This window comes from Lottia gigantea (assembly GCF_000327385.1).
Source record: "Lottia gigantea unplaced genomic scaffold LOTGIsca_72, whole genome shotgun sequence".
Classification (NCBI taxonomy): Eukaryota; Metazoa; Mollusca; class Gastropoda; family Lottiidae; genus Lottia; species Lottia gigantea.
The window spans coordinates 996,170-1,012,598 of NW_008710427.1; the positions used below are offsets into that span (position 1 = coordinate 996,170).

General features: G+C 35.6%; 2 protein-coding genes across 2 annotated transcripts in view; both read right to left on the minus strand.

The window, feature by feature from the left end:
• The window catches only part of LOTGIDRAFT_168129 (hypothetical protein), a gene marked incomplete at both ends in the record, with an annotated part of 1,378 nt that extends 440 nt beyond the window's left edge, over positions 1–938 (minus strand). The window contains one exon of the mRNA XM_009065996.1: positions 179–938. Coding sequence (XP_009064244.1) covers positions 179–938 — 760 coding nt within the window. The remainder of the gene's footprint in view (positions 1–178) is intronic.
• A 667-nt stretch (positions 939–1,605) lies between these two features.
• Positions 1,606–3,327, minus strand: LOTGIDRAFT_168130 (hypothetical protein; the record flags this gene model as incomplete). The annotated part of the gene is made up of 1 exon (XM_009065997.1): positions 1,606–3,327. One exon carries the CDS (start codon positions 3,325–3,327, stop codon positions 1,606–1,608), a length of 1,722 nt encoding a protein of 573 aa, XP_009064245.1.
• Positions 3,328–16,429: the final 13,102 nt, after the last annotated feature.

Here is a 16,429-nt window from a genome sequence, read left to right on the forward strand (position 1 = left end):
TTAGATAAAGGAAAAGATAGAATTCCTCTGGGTGTTTTTAAAGGGCAATGCGTTAGTTTTTTTGCATTTGTNNGCACGATCCAGTTGTCGAATCCACTACCGTTATGAGAAATTAATATTAATCTCTTTCTATCATATTGACCTAAATATTTCAACATTTGATCTATACAATCTGTACCTACAAATAGTTCTACTACATTCATTAGTTTATCATAAAATTCTTCTGGAACATTATCAGTAGGATTTATATTTGGAAAGATATTTTTTATTGTTTCTAACTTTTTTCTTAGTTTTTCTAAATTAATTAAGGTGCAGGCATAAGGAATTGCTCTTCGCGTGTCTTTTTCTGAATACGTTTCGCAATCCCAAGCGAATAACGCATCATCGCTCATACTTGAAAGCACGTTTAGTTTGAGGGGTGAAACCTGTGTTACTGCGTTATCGTCTCTACACGTTTTCCACACCTGTTCGTAATTGTCTTCTATTTCCTGAATTCCCAAACTTTTTTGGCTTCTTCTAATCAGACAGAAATGCGAGTTGTGTAAGTAAAAAACCCAATCTAATTCATCGTGAACGTCTCTGGGATGAAAATGTCTGTTTTTGGGATTATAAATTTGAAACGAAGTGTTGAATTTCTTGTTGAATTCCTTCATTCTAGCACAAGTCATCACTCCTTTTCTATTTGCTTTTGAAAACCCGTTGATGTATTCTTGAAATTCTCTCGTGTAGTCTTCGTTTAAAACACGATTGACGCATTTGATAAAACAATGACCATCTGTAGGTATGTAACAATTTTCGCCTTCGTATTCATTGATCTTTTTTAGTAGATCAGTTCCTCCTCTACCAACTCTCGATCTTTTTATTTCTTGGAAATTGTCTTTCATTAAAATTATTTTTCCTGTAAAATACCAATCGGAAGCATCGGATTTTTCGTCCATATTTGAAAAGATATTGTGAAAAGTTTTGGCATTGAAACCGAGGAGTGACATGTATTGTCTGTGATTCCCTTCCTCGAGTATCTCTCCATCTATTTTAATTTGTCCTTTGAATGTTTTAAATTTATCAGAGATAGCCTTGAAAATAGGGCGTTTTCTATCAATGTTTCATCGTGTTCAATTTTATTCATATTTTTTTAAGTATATATTTTTGATTATTTCTTTATTTTGACCGCTGATATTTCTGTATGGAATTTGTCCAAAATTTCATTGAATTCTTGTAATTCTTCAACTGTTATGTTCTTGTCTTCTCTCGATCTTTCGAAAAAGATGTACAATTGATTAAGATACATATTCAAGATATCCGTTTTCTTTTTATAATGAGCTTTCTTTTTGCTCGTGAAACCTAAAGTGATGAGACCGCAAGAGGTCGTTTGAACGGCTGTTAATGCAGCCAATACGGTTGGGACGATGACCGGAAGCATTAATCCACCAGTCACGGCCGTTGCCACCGTTACTCCTACCGTTAGAACTGTGCTCGCTGTTTTGAAAAAAGAATCGATTCTACTCCATGTTTTCCTGCATGTATTGCACTGTCTCAACTTTATTTTCAACTCTTCTTGTTTGTCTATCATGTATTGTCTGCTTTCGAGTTCCATTTTTTAAGTCGTTAAATTAAGTGAATTTCCGACAAAAGAAACCACGGAATATCGTATAGAACGTTGTTGTTTGGCCTAGAATTATTATATTTGCGGGTATTAAAAGTAAAAACATTTACGCGTACTAACGACATTTCTTTTTTCGTATGGTCCTCTTTAAGATGATAGGAATATTTTCTTTTTTCTTTTTCGATGTTTATCTTGGCTCTAAAAATATAACCACCAGCATTAAGGATGGAGTCGGAACCTTCGGCAAACGATAAATGCACTATAAACTCTCTTTCTTGTTGACTTTTATGAACATCGATCGAGGTGTATTTTTCACCTAAAGCGAAATACAGTTTTACGTATTCAAAGTCTGTTGTTCGTAAAAACTCGAGACTGCTCGATTCTATTTTTCCGTGTACGTGTAAGCGTCGTGGAACTTTGACAATGTTGGTTGATGGTGGATTTTCCGTCTCCAATATCACATCTAAATCTTTGATTCCAATGTTATCCTTATCATTTTCTACTTCCATTTTAAAGGTGTCTACATATTTACCATTTTTCGTTTCAATTTCCTGATCCCTTTTATCAATCAAACGTATATTCTCTTCCAAATTACCATCATTGAATAATGAAATATGTTTGACGGCATTACCGGTTTGTTTGAAGACTACTTTATTGACTTTAACCTTCATGGGAAACTCTATTTGAATCAGACAATTACCTCGAAAAGAAAACTCTTGCGTTTCGCCGATATCGAATACGTTTTTAGGTTCTCCGTATGCGAGAGAACCCACTTTTATTTCTGCTTTGAATCCGTATTTGTTTGATTTATAAATTTGGTCTTTTCTATCGAAGACAGTGTCACTTTCGAATGGTAGATTGAAATAATACGATTTGTCCGTGACAATAGCTTCTAATTTGGTCAACTTTCTCTCTTGTCTAAAAAAATCGTCATGAATTCTAGATACCAAAAGATTGACCTGTTCTTTAATATAATTTTTCATATCATCTCGAAATTTATTTTGAAGAAAGTTTTTAATCACACCCACTTCTTTTTCTAATTCGTCCGTGATTTTAGTATCCAAAGCAGTCAATTGTCGTTTCAACGTATCTTTGTCAATGGGAAGTGTGTTAATTATATCTTGAACATCTGATTTTTGCTTCGCGATCTTTTCGTTCAAATTGGATATCGAATTTTGTAACTCGGTTTTGTCCGCGGTCTTGTCTAGTTCTGCTAGCAATTCGCCAAGTTTTCTTTCCAAAGCGGTTAGTTTTCGTTTCAATCTATCCTCGTTTACATTTGGGTTGTCTATTAAACGTTGGACGTCTATTTTTACCTTCGTAATCTTATCGTCTAATATAGATATTAAATTTTGCAACTGACTTGTTTTATCCACTTGAATAAGACGTTTCAAACTCGTTAACTCTTGTTGTAGTTTGGGTTCGTCCACAAGATTTTTAATATTTCGTCTGAGGTATCTTTTCACGTCATTTATTCTATTTTCAACATGGTCCTTATCTATTTGAATTGCGTTTATTTGATCCAGTAAATATTTTTTGTTCACGGCATCGTTATCGTTTCCTGGAAACCTTAAAATAGTTATTTTGAAATTGTTCATATCGATATCCCCTTGTAAGGTGTCTCTGATTTGATCCACGAAAAAAGGTTTCGCTTTGTTTATAAACGTCGTCATGGGATTTTTAGATTCTAGAGGTAAAGACCCTAATCCAAACTTGTTTGCCATTTTTATTGAGTTAAATTTATTATAATTTCTTCAAACTTTTCTCCCAAACTCAACCGATATAAAACCCAAAGCGACAGCTGTCCACACAGCTTTTGTCCTGGCATTTGAATTTGAAACGTAGAACATTTGATTGGTTTGCTAGTCAATTTCGTTATCTCTTCTGTCGGTTCTATACCGAAAGAATCAAAGAAATAAAAGTTATTCGAAGAATCTTTGTGTAAAGCAGAGTGATGAACTCCTTTTTGATCCGAAGTATGAATGTTTGTGGTCGTGTCTTTTCCGTATTTATCGAGAAATGCATTCATTTTTTAAGTTGATTTTTTTTAGGTGTTTTTCGAAGAAGGGGGTAAGTATTGCTAAAGACCCAATTGACGAAATATATACGTAGTTTGTGTTTGAAAAAACTTGTATAACATTCTGATAAAACACATTCAATAATATTTTGAAGATAAATTTAAATTTAAATTTAAAAAATCTTAATTTAAGAGAGCGTAAATGCTTGTCGACATCTAAATTTCTTAACCTTTCATCTAAGTCTTCATTTTCGAGATTCATTTTTAAAAGTCAGTTTTTTGTGTTCATTTTGATAAAACCTTCCTATGATTTGTTCTTTGTCTTGATCGATCAATTCATACGTAGGAGGTGATGTGTTGTTTACTTTATCAACGATGAATATCTCGTTAGTCCAATAGCCGACGTAACCTTTCTGAAACAATGATTTATATTTAAAAATACGAACTCGATCTCCAACTTTGAATTTGGGTTTAATATTCAAATTGCTAATCTCGTTTTCAAAGTTGTTTCGAGTGTTGACGGACTTTATGATATTCGGGTTATTAGAGGCTTGCGATGGCGTCACACCTATAGACGAATGTATTTTGTTATTGTATTCGTCGACAACAACTGGTAATATTTTAAGCCATTTTTGAGATTTCAATTACGTGAATTTTCTTGAATAATTTGCTTTTAAGAGTCCTGTTGAATCTTTCTATCACTACGGCCTTACGTTCGTTATGCGTGCTGTAAATTTCAAACCCCAGAGATTTCACATTTCTGTTGTAGAATTCGCTTCCTTTATCAACCCACAACTTTAGGGGTCGTCTGTCGGATTGTTTCATTATGGTTTCGAATGCTTGTTTGACAGTCAGACCCGATTTGTTTTTCAAGGGAAAGACCCAAGCGTATCTCGTGTATATGTCGATCACCGTCAAACAATACTTGTACCCTCTCTCGACTGGCATGTTGATTAAATCGGCTGACCAAATTTCATCTTTATCAAAAACTTTGACTTTGAGGTAATGTTTGTTTTTTCGAAATTCTTTGTGAATCTCGTCTGCTATGCCCATACCCAATTTCAATTTTGCCTTCAAGAGTTTTATGACAAGAGCCCTCTGTAATTTCTCTTTGAAAGTGGGATTGGGAATATTTTCGAGTTCGTCTATCATTTGTTTGTCTGCTTGGTGTCTGAATGTTACGTCTTTGTTTCGTGTTTGAGCGCTGCTGCGTCAACTCTATTAACGGGTTCTTCCCCTGGTTTGGGATTATCATAAACGCAGATCTAACCTAGTGCCTGGACCTGTATAATTGTGCCCTGGGAGATGTTTTTCTCCGGGATATTTTGCCCATGGGAATCCAGGAAGAGAACCCAATGACTTTTGAATGTCTCCCGCACCGAAATACGTTTTAGGAGGATGGACATTTATTAAAGACATATTTGTTCAATAAACACCATATATTTTTAATACGAAAGATTTAATACAAGGAGGAAATTTGTTGTTTGAGACAAAGTTGGCCACTTTGGGGATGAGAGATGTTAGCGCAGAGAAGAAACCGTCTCCTTCAAATTTTTTTTTTCATGTTTTAAAATTAAAGACATTTTTAATGCGGTTATTTTATACTGTATTTTTATTAGTGATTCTTGTCTGTGGTTTGGGGTAATTTATATGGAGTCTGTTATAATACAGTTTGGGGAGTCTGTTATAATACATTTTTAACAGTTTTGGGAGTCTGTTATAATACATTTTTTAACAGTTTGTGGAAGTCTGTTATAATACATTTTAACAGTTGTGTCTTTTCGGATATGACGCATTGAAAAAACCGCGCATGCACAGAAGTGAAATGCGTCATATCCGAAAAGACATATACCTATCATCTCAAAAACCGGATCAAACTGGATGCGCTATATCAGAAAACACATATACTACTAGAATCCGCAGACCCTACAAACAAGAATCCGCAGACCTATACCTAAAAGCTGCCGTTTTTTTTAATTTTCACCCTTTCAAAAATGAAATGAATGGAGTTTTACTTCCTACTTTTCTGCACCATGTGGACTAATGAAGACAAGTAACGCCATGCAGGGTGCAATGAGTTAAATTTTGCCAGGTCAGCGGCATTAGCCTGCTCTTTTTCGAATTCCAACTGTCAAAGGATCTTCAGCTGCATAGCCTGTAGCACACGAGGCCTCGGTTTATTGTTCCATCCGAACGACTAAACGCTTTTTCATTGTCAGTCCCTCTTACCAACATCACTGACAGGGGAAAACCCTGTTGAAAAATCCGAAGATATTATCTGCGCATTCTAGTTGGGTCTGCCGAATATAGTATAGGGGGTCTTCCGATTATACAGGTCTGCGATCTTCGATCTTCGGATAATACACTACCTATATTGTATACAGAATCTTCGGAAAGACAAAGTTAATCTGTTCATTCCCACATTTACTTATTTTGTTTCAGCAATAACACGACGTACGTTCATTATATATTTGACTTAGAATAATCACTTTTATCAAAGGTGGGCATAATTCATCTATATTATGATAAATTGTAACTTACATCTATATTAATATTTCAAATCTATAAAGAGTCGACGAGAACGGTTCAGTCGGAATGGTGAACAGAATAATCATTGAAAACAGAATCACTCTTATCTTAGTCGTAGATCGGTGGGTTCGTTTTGTCGCATTGCCCANCTTGCCGCATCGTGCCGAACTGCACAAAAACGACTTGTAAAACGAAACTAAAGGTTTCTGATAAAATCCGGAATGGCCATTTGTTTCACATGAAACGAAATTTTTTTTTTATTTGGTGTTGGGCAATGCGGCAAAAGAACCCACCGGTCTTCGGTGAATGGCTTCAACCATTGAAAATACGACAAACACAGACGACAGGTAACCACTCTTGATCTTGTTTGAAAAGCAAACATTTTGTGTTCATTTCGTCTAGATAGAAACAATACGCGGTTATTTATTTTCTTTAAATTCTTGTCGTATTGACATGAGTGTGTTGTGTTCATGGTGAGATTATCAGCTCAAGTATAAAGGCAAGTATTACCTTCCTGTCATTAGATTTCACCCAGAAAGTCGAGAGGTTAAATTAATGGTGACCTAGTAATAAACTCAATCTGATTTGATAGACATTGATTCTTTTCTTAAATTAGTTCTGACAGTATTATCCTGTAAGATGAACTTCGGCATTATGACTAATTCTTGAGGACTTATACGGAGCATATTAAACATGCCCATGTTCGATGAGGAATTTTCACACTTTAGTAACGTTAACACTTCTCATGCGTTGTGACATAATGGTTGTCTCTTTGCGAACTATGAATAAAAACGAGATCGACTGAGGTAAATTTTTCCGGGTATATGTGATAAATAAATCAATTATATATTTACAGTCCAGAAATGACACCTCAAAATTTGTCATCGACAAGAGCGGGTTACTAATCAGGAAAAGCAAAACGAGAAGCAGATGCTTGTTAATATATTGCATAAAAAATATCTACATTTATCTACAGTGGCTCAACTACCATAAGGACTGGTTGAACCAAATCCTCTGGTATCCACCCCAGACAAAATGTAACATACAACATGTTGTCCGCATGTGCACTACCAACTTTCTTGTTTATTATTAGAATTTCACTCAACTTGTATGTAGGTAGGTAGGTAGATGACAAGTTAACGTTCGCTTCCAGCGATGTATGTATGTATTGTATAATCCATTTATAAATGAACTGATACATAAGAGAACAGCCAATCAGTAATAAGTAGGTCACCCTAATTATAGTCTAATGTCTACTGCGTGAAAGTTGACGGAGCGGCCACGTTGAAAGTGCACATATTGAAAGACGAGTCCAGAAATCATGATTTTTTTTTATATTTAGAGTGTACATTCGAGGGAATTTGGAAAATACCGTTATCATTCAATGAAGTGTCGATTTCGGCCCTGTTGACGTCGGAACGACATCGATGCCGTGTAGTGGCCACGTCAATCAAACTCAATGATAAAAGTAGTCCGTGAAGGGGTGGAGCCTAATTTTGCATTACACTACGTGACCGCTATTTCAATCAAACTGTGAAACTGTGTAAATTCAAGTCTAAAATTGATAAAAAAAATATTGGATTCTTGTTGTGAGCGTGCGCATTAAGAACTTTCTTATCTCTTATCCAAATTTCATTAAATTTGTATATAATGTGTACCGGTATATTAAAACTCCGAAATTGATGGAAATATTGAATTCGTGATGTGCGCATATGTATTAACACCTTGTTTATTTCTATCTCAATTCTTATCCAAATTTCTTTTAGATGTGTATTTGAATTGAATATTCTTAATTGCATGGGTAAATTGAAATTTTTGTACTGCGCAAGCCTATTTTTGTCCGCCTTCATTTATACCTGTTTGTCGTAACACGCCCTGCATCAGTACTGTTAAGGGAGCAATTCCCTTCCGGGCAGGGAGTTCGAAGAGTTTTAATTATTTTCTTGTTGTACAAAGTCTCTATAACTTTCTCTGTCTTATATATAAAAGAAATGTGGAATAGTAAGTGAAACTCCTACTTAACTGATCTGCACCATGATTACTATCTGCCCTGAGTTATCCTGCAATTGAAAAAAATAGACCGTCTTCACCTCAGGCAATTACACTCATTCTCCCTGGGAAATAATTACTGTTGATATCTTATCTGATCAATTAAGCTTATTGTGTCCAACTAACTAACAGATTTTAAATGTTTCAAACACATTCCTTCAAAGAAATAGTTGGCCAATCTGTATGAAAATGTTTACATTTTGAACTGGACATTGCCTTCATGTAACAAACAAGAAAATTTTCATCAACCTAAAGACAATCTTAAATTCAATTCAAAACTTACTATGGCCGGAGAGTAACAATAATTGGGCTTTTTAACAGAATGCCGAGTAATAATATTGCTACTTACGTGGTAAATAGCCACTGCCAATGTCATTCTGAACTAGGGCCGACAGAAGGCCTATTTTGGTCCGACAGTAGCCTAGACGACATTAACATTTAAAGTGGCATCCAATGACCTAATATTGCTTTCAATATGAAATTTGTATAGTTTTGTAGTCCGAAACTTTGTTTTTATAAAAATATTAGTATCGGATGGTGCAGAGTCAATTTGAAAAGACAGGGAACGATTTAATGGAAATTCTCCAATGGCGAAGGGTTTTAAAACTCTCCAGTTAACCCTATCCACCAAATCTATTCCAATAGGCTATAGGCCTAGCCTACTTAGTCCTGAAGATTAGTAGCAAAGCTATAAGACTATCAATGTCTTTCAAACCTCTTTTCCATTTGGTGGTTTCCTTCAATTTGCTCCACAATACAAAAAATAAACTGTGAAATCTTTTCCAGCTTTTGGTTTTAACGAAAGCTATTTTTGTCAATTAGTTTTAACACATCATCATCTTCCTAAAATCCAAAAAGTCTAGAATGATTGTGCCCAATGTTTCCCTTCTAAACGTAAAAAATATAAAGGTTTTATATTCATGATGGCCGAAGACTGGTAAGAGTCAAGATGTTTCTGACTAATTCTTACTGTATCCTACTGTATATCGGTCTATTAATTAGCTTGATAGCTACTCGACCGCCTTTATTCTTTTCTGAGTTTTCGCCTTCAATGGCAGGTATGAGTTAAGTATAAATTTACGTGTAAAGTTTACTCAGGACTTAGGAGTGCGCATTGTTTGTCTTACAAATAATGAGTTATAGTAACGTCTAGTAGTAGTAGAAGGTATCATATTTTGAACTTGTTGACATCATATTTCCATGCTCGATTCAGATTAGATTTGAATGTGTTCAGAGTTGGTGATTCAACAACATAGTCTGGCAGTGAATTCCAATTTTCGATGGCACGAACAGAGAAGTAGTTCTTTCTGATATCAAGTCGTGTATGTGGTTTGTTTATCTTCCACTGGTGGCCTGTGGTTCTTTTGTATGTTATTAGTGGTAACATCATTTTGTTCACCAAGTTGTCTATGCCATTGAGATATCTGTAAATCTATGTGGCATCAGCCCTTTTTCTTCTGTATGCAAGTGTTGGCAGACCAAGTATTTTTAGTCGTTCGTTATATGGTAGTTCTTTGAGATGTGGTATTAGTTTTGTTGCTCTTTGGACATTTTCTGGAGAAAGGATATCTTTCTTGAGTATAGGACACCATACTGTTGATGCGTATTCCAAATGGGGTCTAACGAGACATTTGTAGAGGGGCATGAATATGTCTTTATCAATGTTGGTGAAAGTTCTTCTCTTAGTCCCACCAGACGGTTTGATTTCTTTATAGATTCAGAGTCATGTTTGCTGAACTTGCGGGTTTCATGTATGGTTATGCCCAGATCTTTCTCGCTGTTGACTTGTTGAAGTGGTTGAAGTGGACTTGGTGTTGTGTTGGAAGTCATAAAGTATTGGTACCTGGGATTGTTGAAGTCGAAGTGGACTGTTTACACTTGTTATTGTTAAATTCCATTTGCCAGGTTACTGTCCAGTCTATCAGGTTATTCAAAAATCAGTTTGTAGCTGATTTCTATCTTCTGCAGTTGAGCATTGACCGTATAGTTTGGTGTCATCGGCAAATAGTTTCACAAATGATTTCACCGTATTTGGTATATCGTTGATGAAGATGATGAATAGTACTGGGCCCAGAACACTTCCTTGTGGAACTCCACTGATCACTTTAGTCCATGGAGATGCTGTGTTGTTTAGGATGACTCGCTGTTTACGGTTAGTAAGGTAGTTTTCTATCCATTTTAATAGATGTCCAGATATTCCAATTTTGCGTAGTTTAAAGATGAGACGTTGGTGTGGTACTTTATCGAAGGCAGTGAATACGCTACTGAAGAAAGTGTTCAACTCTATGGCTTTGTCTATATCTTCGGTGATAGACTTCCCGTCTTCAGCTGTCAGGGTAACAATTGGGCTGTGTATTTTCGTTTTTGATTTAACATATCTCGAGAAGTTCTTTGGATTGTCTTTGATATCTGCAGCGATTTCTTTTTCGAAGTTTTGATGCGCTTTCATTTGGACGGATGAGGCTCTGTTTCTTGCAATTCTATATTCTTCGTAATTGACATTTGTTTTATTTCTGCAATACTTGTTCCACTTTTTTCTCTTGCTCTGTGATGACTGTAATGACTTCACTGTTATACCATAGTTTGGTGTTTCTTTTTCTTGATGATACTCTGGCTTTTGGTATGTGTGGTATTGTTATTGTGTCCAGGATGTTTTTAAAGGAATTCCACTTTTACATGTTGTAGACTCGTCTGGGACTTCTTTCCAATTATATTGACATATAGATGAAATCCCGCATAATTACCAGCAATTTAGTATCTGTACTTATCATGAGATGGGTTGGTGGCTGTTGGTCTAACGTCCATATTCACAATAAGTACCATATGGTCACTTTTACCAATAGGTGCGCAGGTTACTTGGTTGTATATATTATACTCTTCCTTTGTGAAAAGCAGGTCAAGGGTCGATGGCCTTTCATTTTCCCTTATTCTGATGTGCCCGGTGACATGTTGATGTAGGAAGTTGTCTTGGATACATGAAAGAAATTTGAAGGTCGTAGACTCTGGTCGACAAGGGGTAGATTCGTCCGACCAGTTGATGTCCTTCAGGTTAAAATCTCCCATTATTAGCAGGTTGTTGTGTTGGTTACATACCTCGTTGATCAAAACATTTAATCTCATGGAATTCTCTATACTACTATATGGACTTCTATACAGACATCCAATTATGAGGGGGTCATTCATATTGTTAATCTGGGGCTTATACCACACCATCTCATCAAATTCATACAAGTCAAAATCTTCCACACTGTCTGCTCCTAATATTTATTTGATGTACAGCAGTACTCCTCTACCATGGGTAAGTCTGTTGTAGAACATAGTGTAATTGTCAATTTTAAATTCAGCTTCAATTAACTCGCCATTGTTGTGCTTGGGTAGGAAATCAGTTATTGCAATGATATCAGCACCAGTTTCATCTATTATTCCAGACGTTTGTTTAAAAGACTATCTACATTCGTATATACAATTTTAAGATCTTCATCATTCGTGCTGTTTTGTACATGTGCTTGGTAGGTAAAACTAACGTCCTATGCTTAATCCACTCCCGCTACAGAAAAGCTTTCACTATATATCATAGTCTCCTCTTCGCTACCATTAGTCATGGATTCGTTGGTGATGGTGTCGTTTCCAGTGTATGAGATCAGTCTCCTCCTTTCTCTGTTGATAAGGTTAGTGGGCTGGTCTCTTCTTGTTGGTAATTGTGTTTGATGTTTTGGTTACTGGGTGGGCTACTGGATATGTTGGTCTTGGTTGTGCTGTCAAGAGTGGAGCCAGTGGCAATGTTTGCAGTATTGTTATTATTGTAATTGGGTTCAGTTTGGTTTTGTAGTGACACGATCTTTCCGCCCTTGATTATAACATTCTCTCCAAGTGCTTGCCTTCTGTGCAGTTCATTCCTAAGTAACTTGTACTCGTCACGTTGTTTCGGTGTGTAGTCCCTTGATAAGGTGAAATCGCAGAACTGCCTGTTGCCTTTTAGTGTTTCCCTTTGTCACGATAGCCTATGAATAGTTTCCTTCTATCAGAACTGTTTTCTAGGATAACTTTAATTGGCCTACTGGTGTGGGTCATAAATGGTTTTCCTACCCTGATGGCTGTTCTTATACAGACGTCTAGAAATGAGAAGAATTGTATCAGCTTTTCTACATCAAATGCTTTTCTTCTGTCAGGGTTGTCAGCTGTCGACTCTGGAATGTTAAAAACCATTATATTGCTTTCTCTTCTCCTCTGTTCATCCCTTTCTTCTAATTCCTGTTGTACAACATTGGAGATGAGTTAATGGCATTGTATATATCAGCGGTAGCCCCTTCTCTTACTCTCTTCAATTCCCGTTCTATCTGTTTTGGCACGTTTTTCTCGACCCTCTCTATCTTTTCTTCAACCAGGTTTAGTCTCTCCTTGTTATCTTGCTCAATTTGACGTAGGCTGTTTGTTATCACGCATACTCCAGGAAAGTTTTTGTTGCATACCTTACATGTCCACTTGACAGAGTTGGTTGTGTCTTCCATTATACAGTCGTAAAGACTTAGTGAAATTTTAGAGCAGTGGAAGCAGAAGGTTAGATCACACATAGAACAAACAATGTTCTGGCAGTCAGTGTGGACCAAATCTAATTCACACATTACACAAAGGATATCTTCTACATCATCAGTTTTGGAATTGGGGGTGTTGGGCTTTTTACGTTTGGGTCTGTTATCGTGTAGTGGAGAGACAGTTGGAGGAACATCATCTTCGGTGGTGTGTTGACCAGCCATATCTCAAAGTGTCTCAAAATAGTAGGGCTATGAAATTTTTGTTGTTGTTAGATACAAGATGGCGATGGTGTCAGGACGAAAGAATAAAATGACTGACCTCTGTTTTGCAGTTAATTTGTAGATGATATCGTCTCCTTTACCTTCAATGGAACTCAGTAACACACTTCGACAGTTGTAAACAAGTTTAGTTAGTATAGAAAGTATAGGATACAGCGTAGCCTCACCTACTGATCCTAAACAATCAAAATTACGGTACTTGATAACCAATGTTAAAGTGGTAATTGTGGCGATCTTTCACAAGTAAAATACCCTTCGAGTACAGGATTGGGTAAATAGTTTATAAAGCTTCAATCGTGGTGAATTTCCATACAATTTTCAGTTTTTTTTAAGAAATATTGGCGTTGGAAAAATGTTTTTTCAGAGCTCCATAAACACGTCCACCATTCTCGCGCATGCGCACTATAGTTCATTTGATTGTTTTGTGGGACCTTTCGTGTACATTGACTCATTCCATCAACAGTCGATTTTCCTAGCGGAAACTCATTTCTTTATGGTTTTACATGTTTTTATTTTTGTACTTTTGGGTTTTGAAATATTATTTTGGTGCAATCTGTTGAGAGGAACAAGAAATTGAGACAACACTCAACTAAATAAACTCATTGCGGAGGCCCAAGTTGCCATACAAGAATATTGTGGAACACCGGCTATTTAAAAGGTTCCAAACTGTTTCTTCCCCTAATTTGAATTTACCCGTCTCCGAAAAACATTTCTTTGGTTGAATGAAATCTAATAAAGCAGTAACGACATTCATTCTGCTTCTAGCTTCGTTAGCTCGGAAACTTATAGCTACAAATGTTTATCTGGTAGTTTTTATCAGCCACCATGAGAGTAAGATAACTTCACTTGTCATTTAGCTTATTGCAATTTATGGCTTTTGACGTTAATATTTTATTGGGTTTTATTTCAATCGAAAAGATGTCAGTGGTAGCTAAGCTAAGTCATGTCGAATATATAAAAAAAGTTAGTGAATACGGAGGTGTGGGGAGGTGAATTAAATATAAAATATTGATAAAAAGATAAAATTAAAGCGAGAATGAAAACTATAATAGAGAAAGTTGAAAATTGTCAAGATGTGGCTGGAATGATGGAATGGGGAAGATAATGTAATAAACTAGAAGGTAATATGATTATACACTATGTAATCTGGTTCCCATCACTCTTACTACCACCACGCAATTTATTAATTCTTCTATTCCAACACCAGTAATTGGAATCTTTACACTCTCCTCAAACCAAAATAGATCGGAGAAAATTAATTCTCCAGAATTTAAATCTAGACTCTAAAATTCTTCGCACATACTGCATTTTATTCCGTCGTCTATTCCACTGATTACTTTTCTCCATAGGATGATAAAGATAAAATAGTCACAAGGGAATCAGAAAATAAATCTTTAGCTGTTTACGCTTCAAGTTTCAATACACACTGCTCAGGATAGACATAACGTTCATTACTGTGAAAATAAATCAAATTTTAAAAACACAAAATATAGTCAGATATAAAGAAATGTGGTAGCCCAAAAAATTCTTGAAAGCGCAATACAGAGATACATTAAACACGATGATTCGTAGTCCACGTGGAATATATAAAGATCCGATTACATGTTACAATAGCGATGGTCATCCTAATACGCCCACAATTGTAATGGCAGCCAAGTTGTCTGGGATGTTGACAAGAGCTATCAGTAAATGAAACATTTCGAGACTAATATTTTCATAGACAGACAGAGGTGACGATAATATACGCCCACACTACGGATCATAGCAAATCTTGAGCAAATCCAATATTCTGCTAATTGTGTACTAAAACGCAACATCTCCGTTAGCGTAATCAATGGCTCATTGATTGTTTTTTTTGTTATGACAAAATGAGGGCAAGATCCGCTACTCTCCTCCTTTGTTTCTGAAACAATACCACGTGATCTCTTTTTACGTTGCAATGATTTCCTCCTTTTCGGAATCCCAGCAATGAATTTTGCGCTATATTATGACCAATATGTTATTAGCTGCTTAAACAAATGATTGGACGAATAAAGTCCTGAAAGTGAAAGATATAGTAGAATCGTGGGCAATTCTAAAATTTTGAAAAGGAACAGTGATATGATAATTTTACAAAATTTAACATCATGGCAGATCTTGACTATTTTTTTTACCAGCAATGATTATGCATTTTATTATCATTTTAGACCTTCATCCCATATCATACAAAATTGTTTTATTGGCCTTTTTGACAAACGAATATCTGTTACCTCTTTCGTAAAATATGAAAATTAACACAAATTTCGATGCTTATTTTTCACTTGCTCCAAACTTATACACTTTCATAAGTGTACACTTTTAGTATTACATATTATGTATGGGCAATGAGAGTAAACATCAATATGTAAGGTGTGGAAGTAACACGGATTTAAGGGACAGCTTAACAGCTCAAAAGATCCAATAAGTTAGCTTAGTAATGAGTAAATTAATCTTGAGTTCAACCCCTCTTTACAAGATGGTGTCTTGAATTTTCCAAGGAAAATGGCCTCCGCCATCCCGCCAGGTCATTTAATATTGATATTTGCGAATTGAAAAACACGTTTTTCTGATGCAGGCTCCATTAAAAAGTTGGAAAGTTTTTATAAGTAGTATGACGAAACGAAACGAAACAATACATAAATTTTGGTCTTTTTCAATTTGCAATTGTTTAGCAATCCCACTAGTTTGGACGTAAATTAAAGTAAGCGCGCCATGTTATGTTTTTTTTTTAAATTTTACTTGTGAGTAGATATAATGAAACATAAAGAAATAGGCCCTACTTAAATTCATACTAAAGTCTTTGTATCAAAATTAGAATATCTTGAAAACGTAAATATAAGCAATAAACTGTTACCCTTCGGCGGTTATGGTCGTATATCATGGCAAAGGTTGCCTCGAAAATTGAATAAATGTGCCTTAGCGTCTTCTGAGACCACGTGATATACGACTGAAACACTACTGACGTTGGCACTGTTCACTATTCCCCACTTCTTCTTAATCGAATGTAACAAATAGAGAAATGGCGCAATTATCATTTGAATTTCGACCAAAACACACATTCAGGCGTTAACATGTAATCAATGTTCAATTTCGTGGTCAAGGGGGGTCAATTTTCGAGGACACTATTTGCGATGGTTTTTTTTTTTGGTATTTCTAGTGTGTTCTAAATATCACTTGAAAAGTAAGGTATGAGTAATTTATAGGCTATACACGAAGCAGTAAAATAATAAACAATGTATAATTATACTTAGATCAAAATTTACACTTAATTAAGAGTAACATAATTTAGTGTTTTGAAGAATACGTTATGCATGCTGCAGGTGTAACCAAAATATTACACTAATTTGAGTGTGAACGAACCAATTCATTAAGCTGCAATCTAATCAATTTTGCTTATCTGGG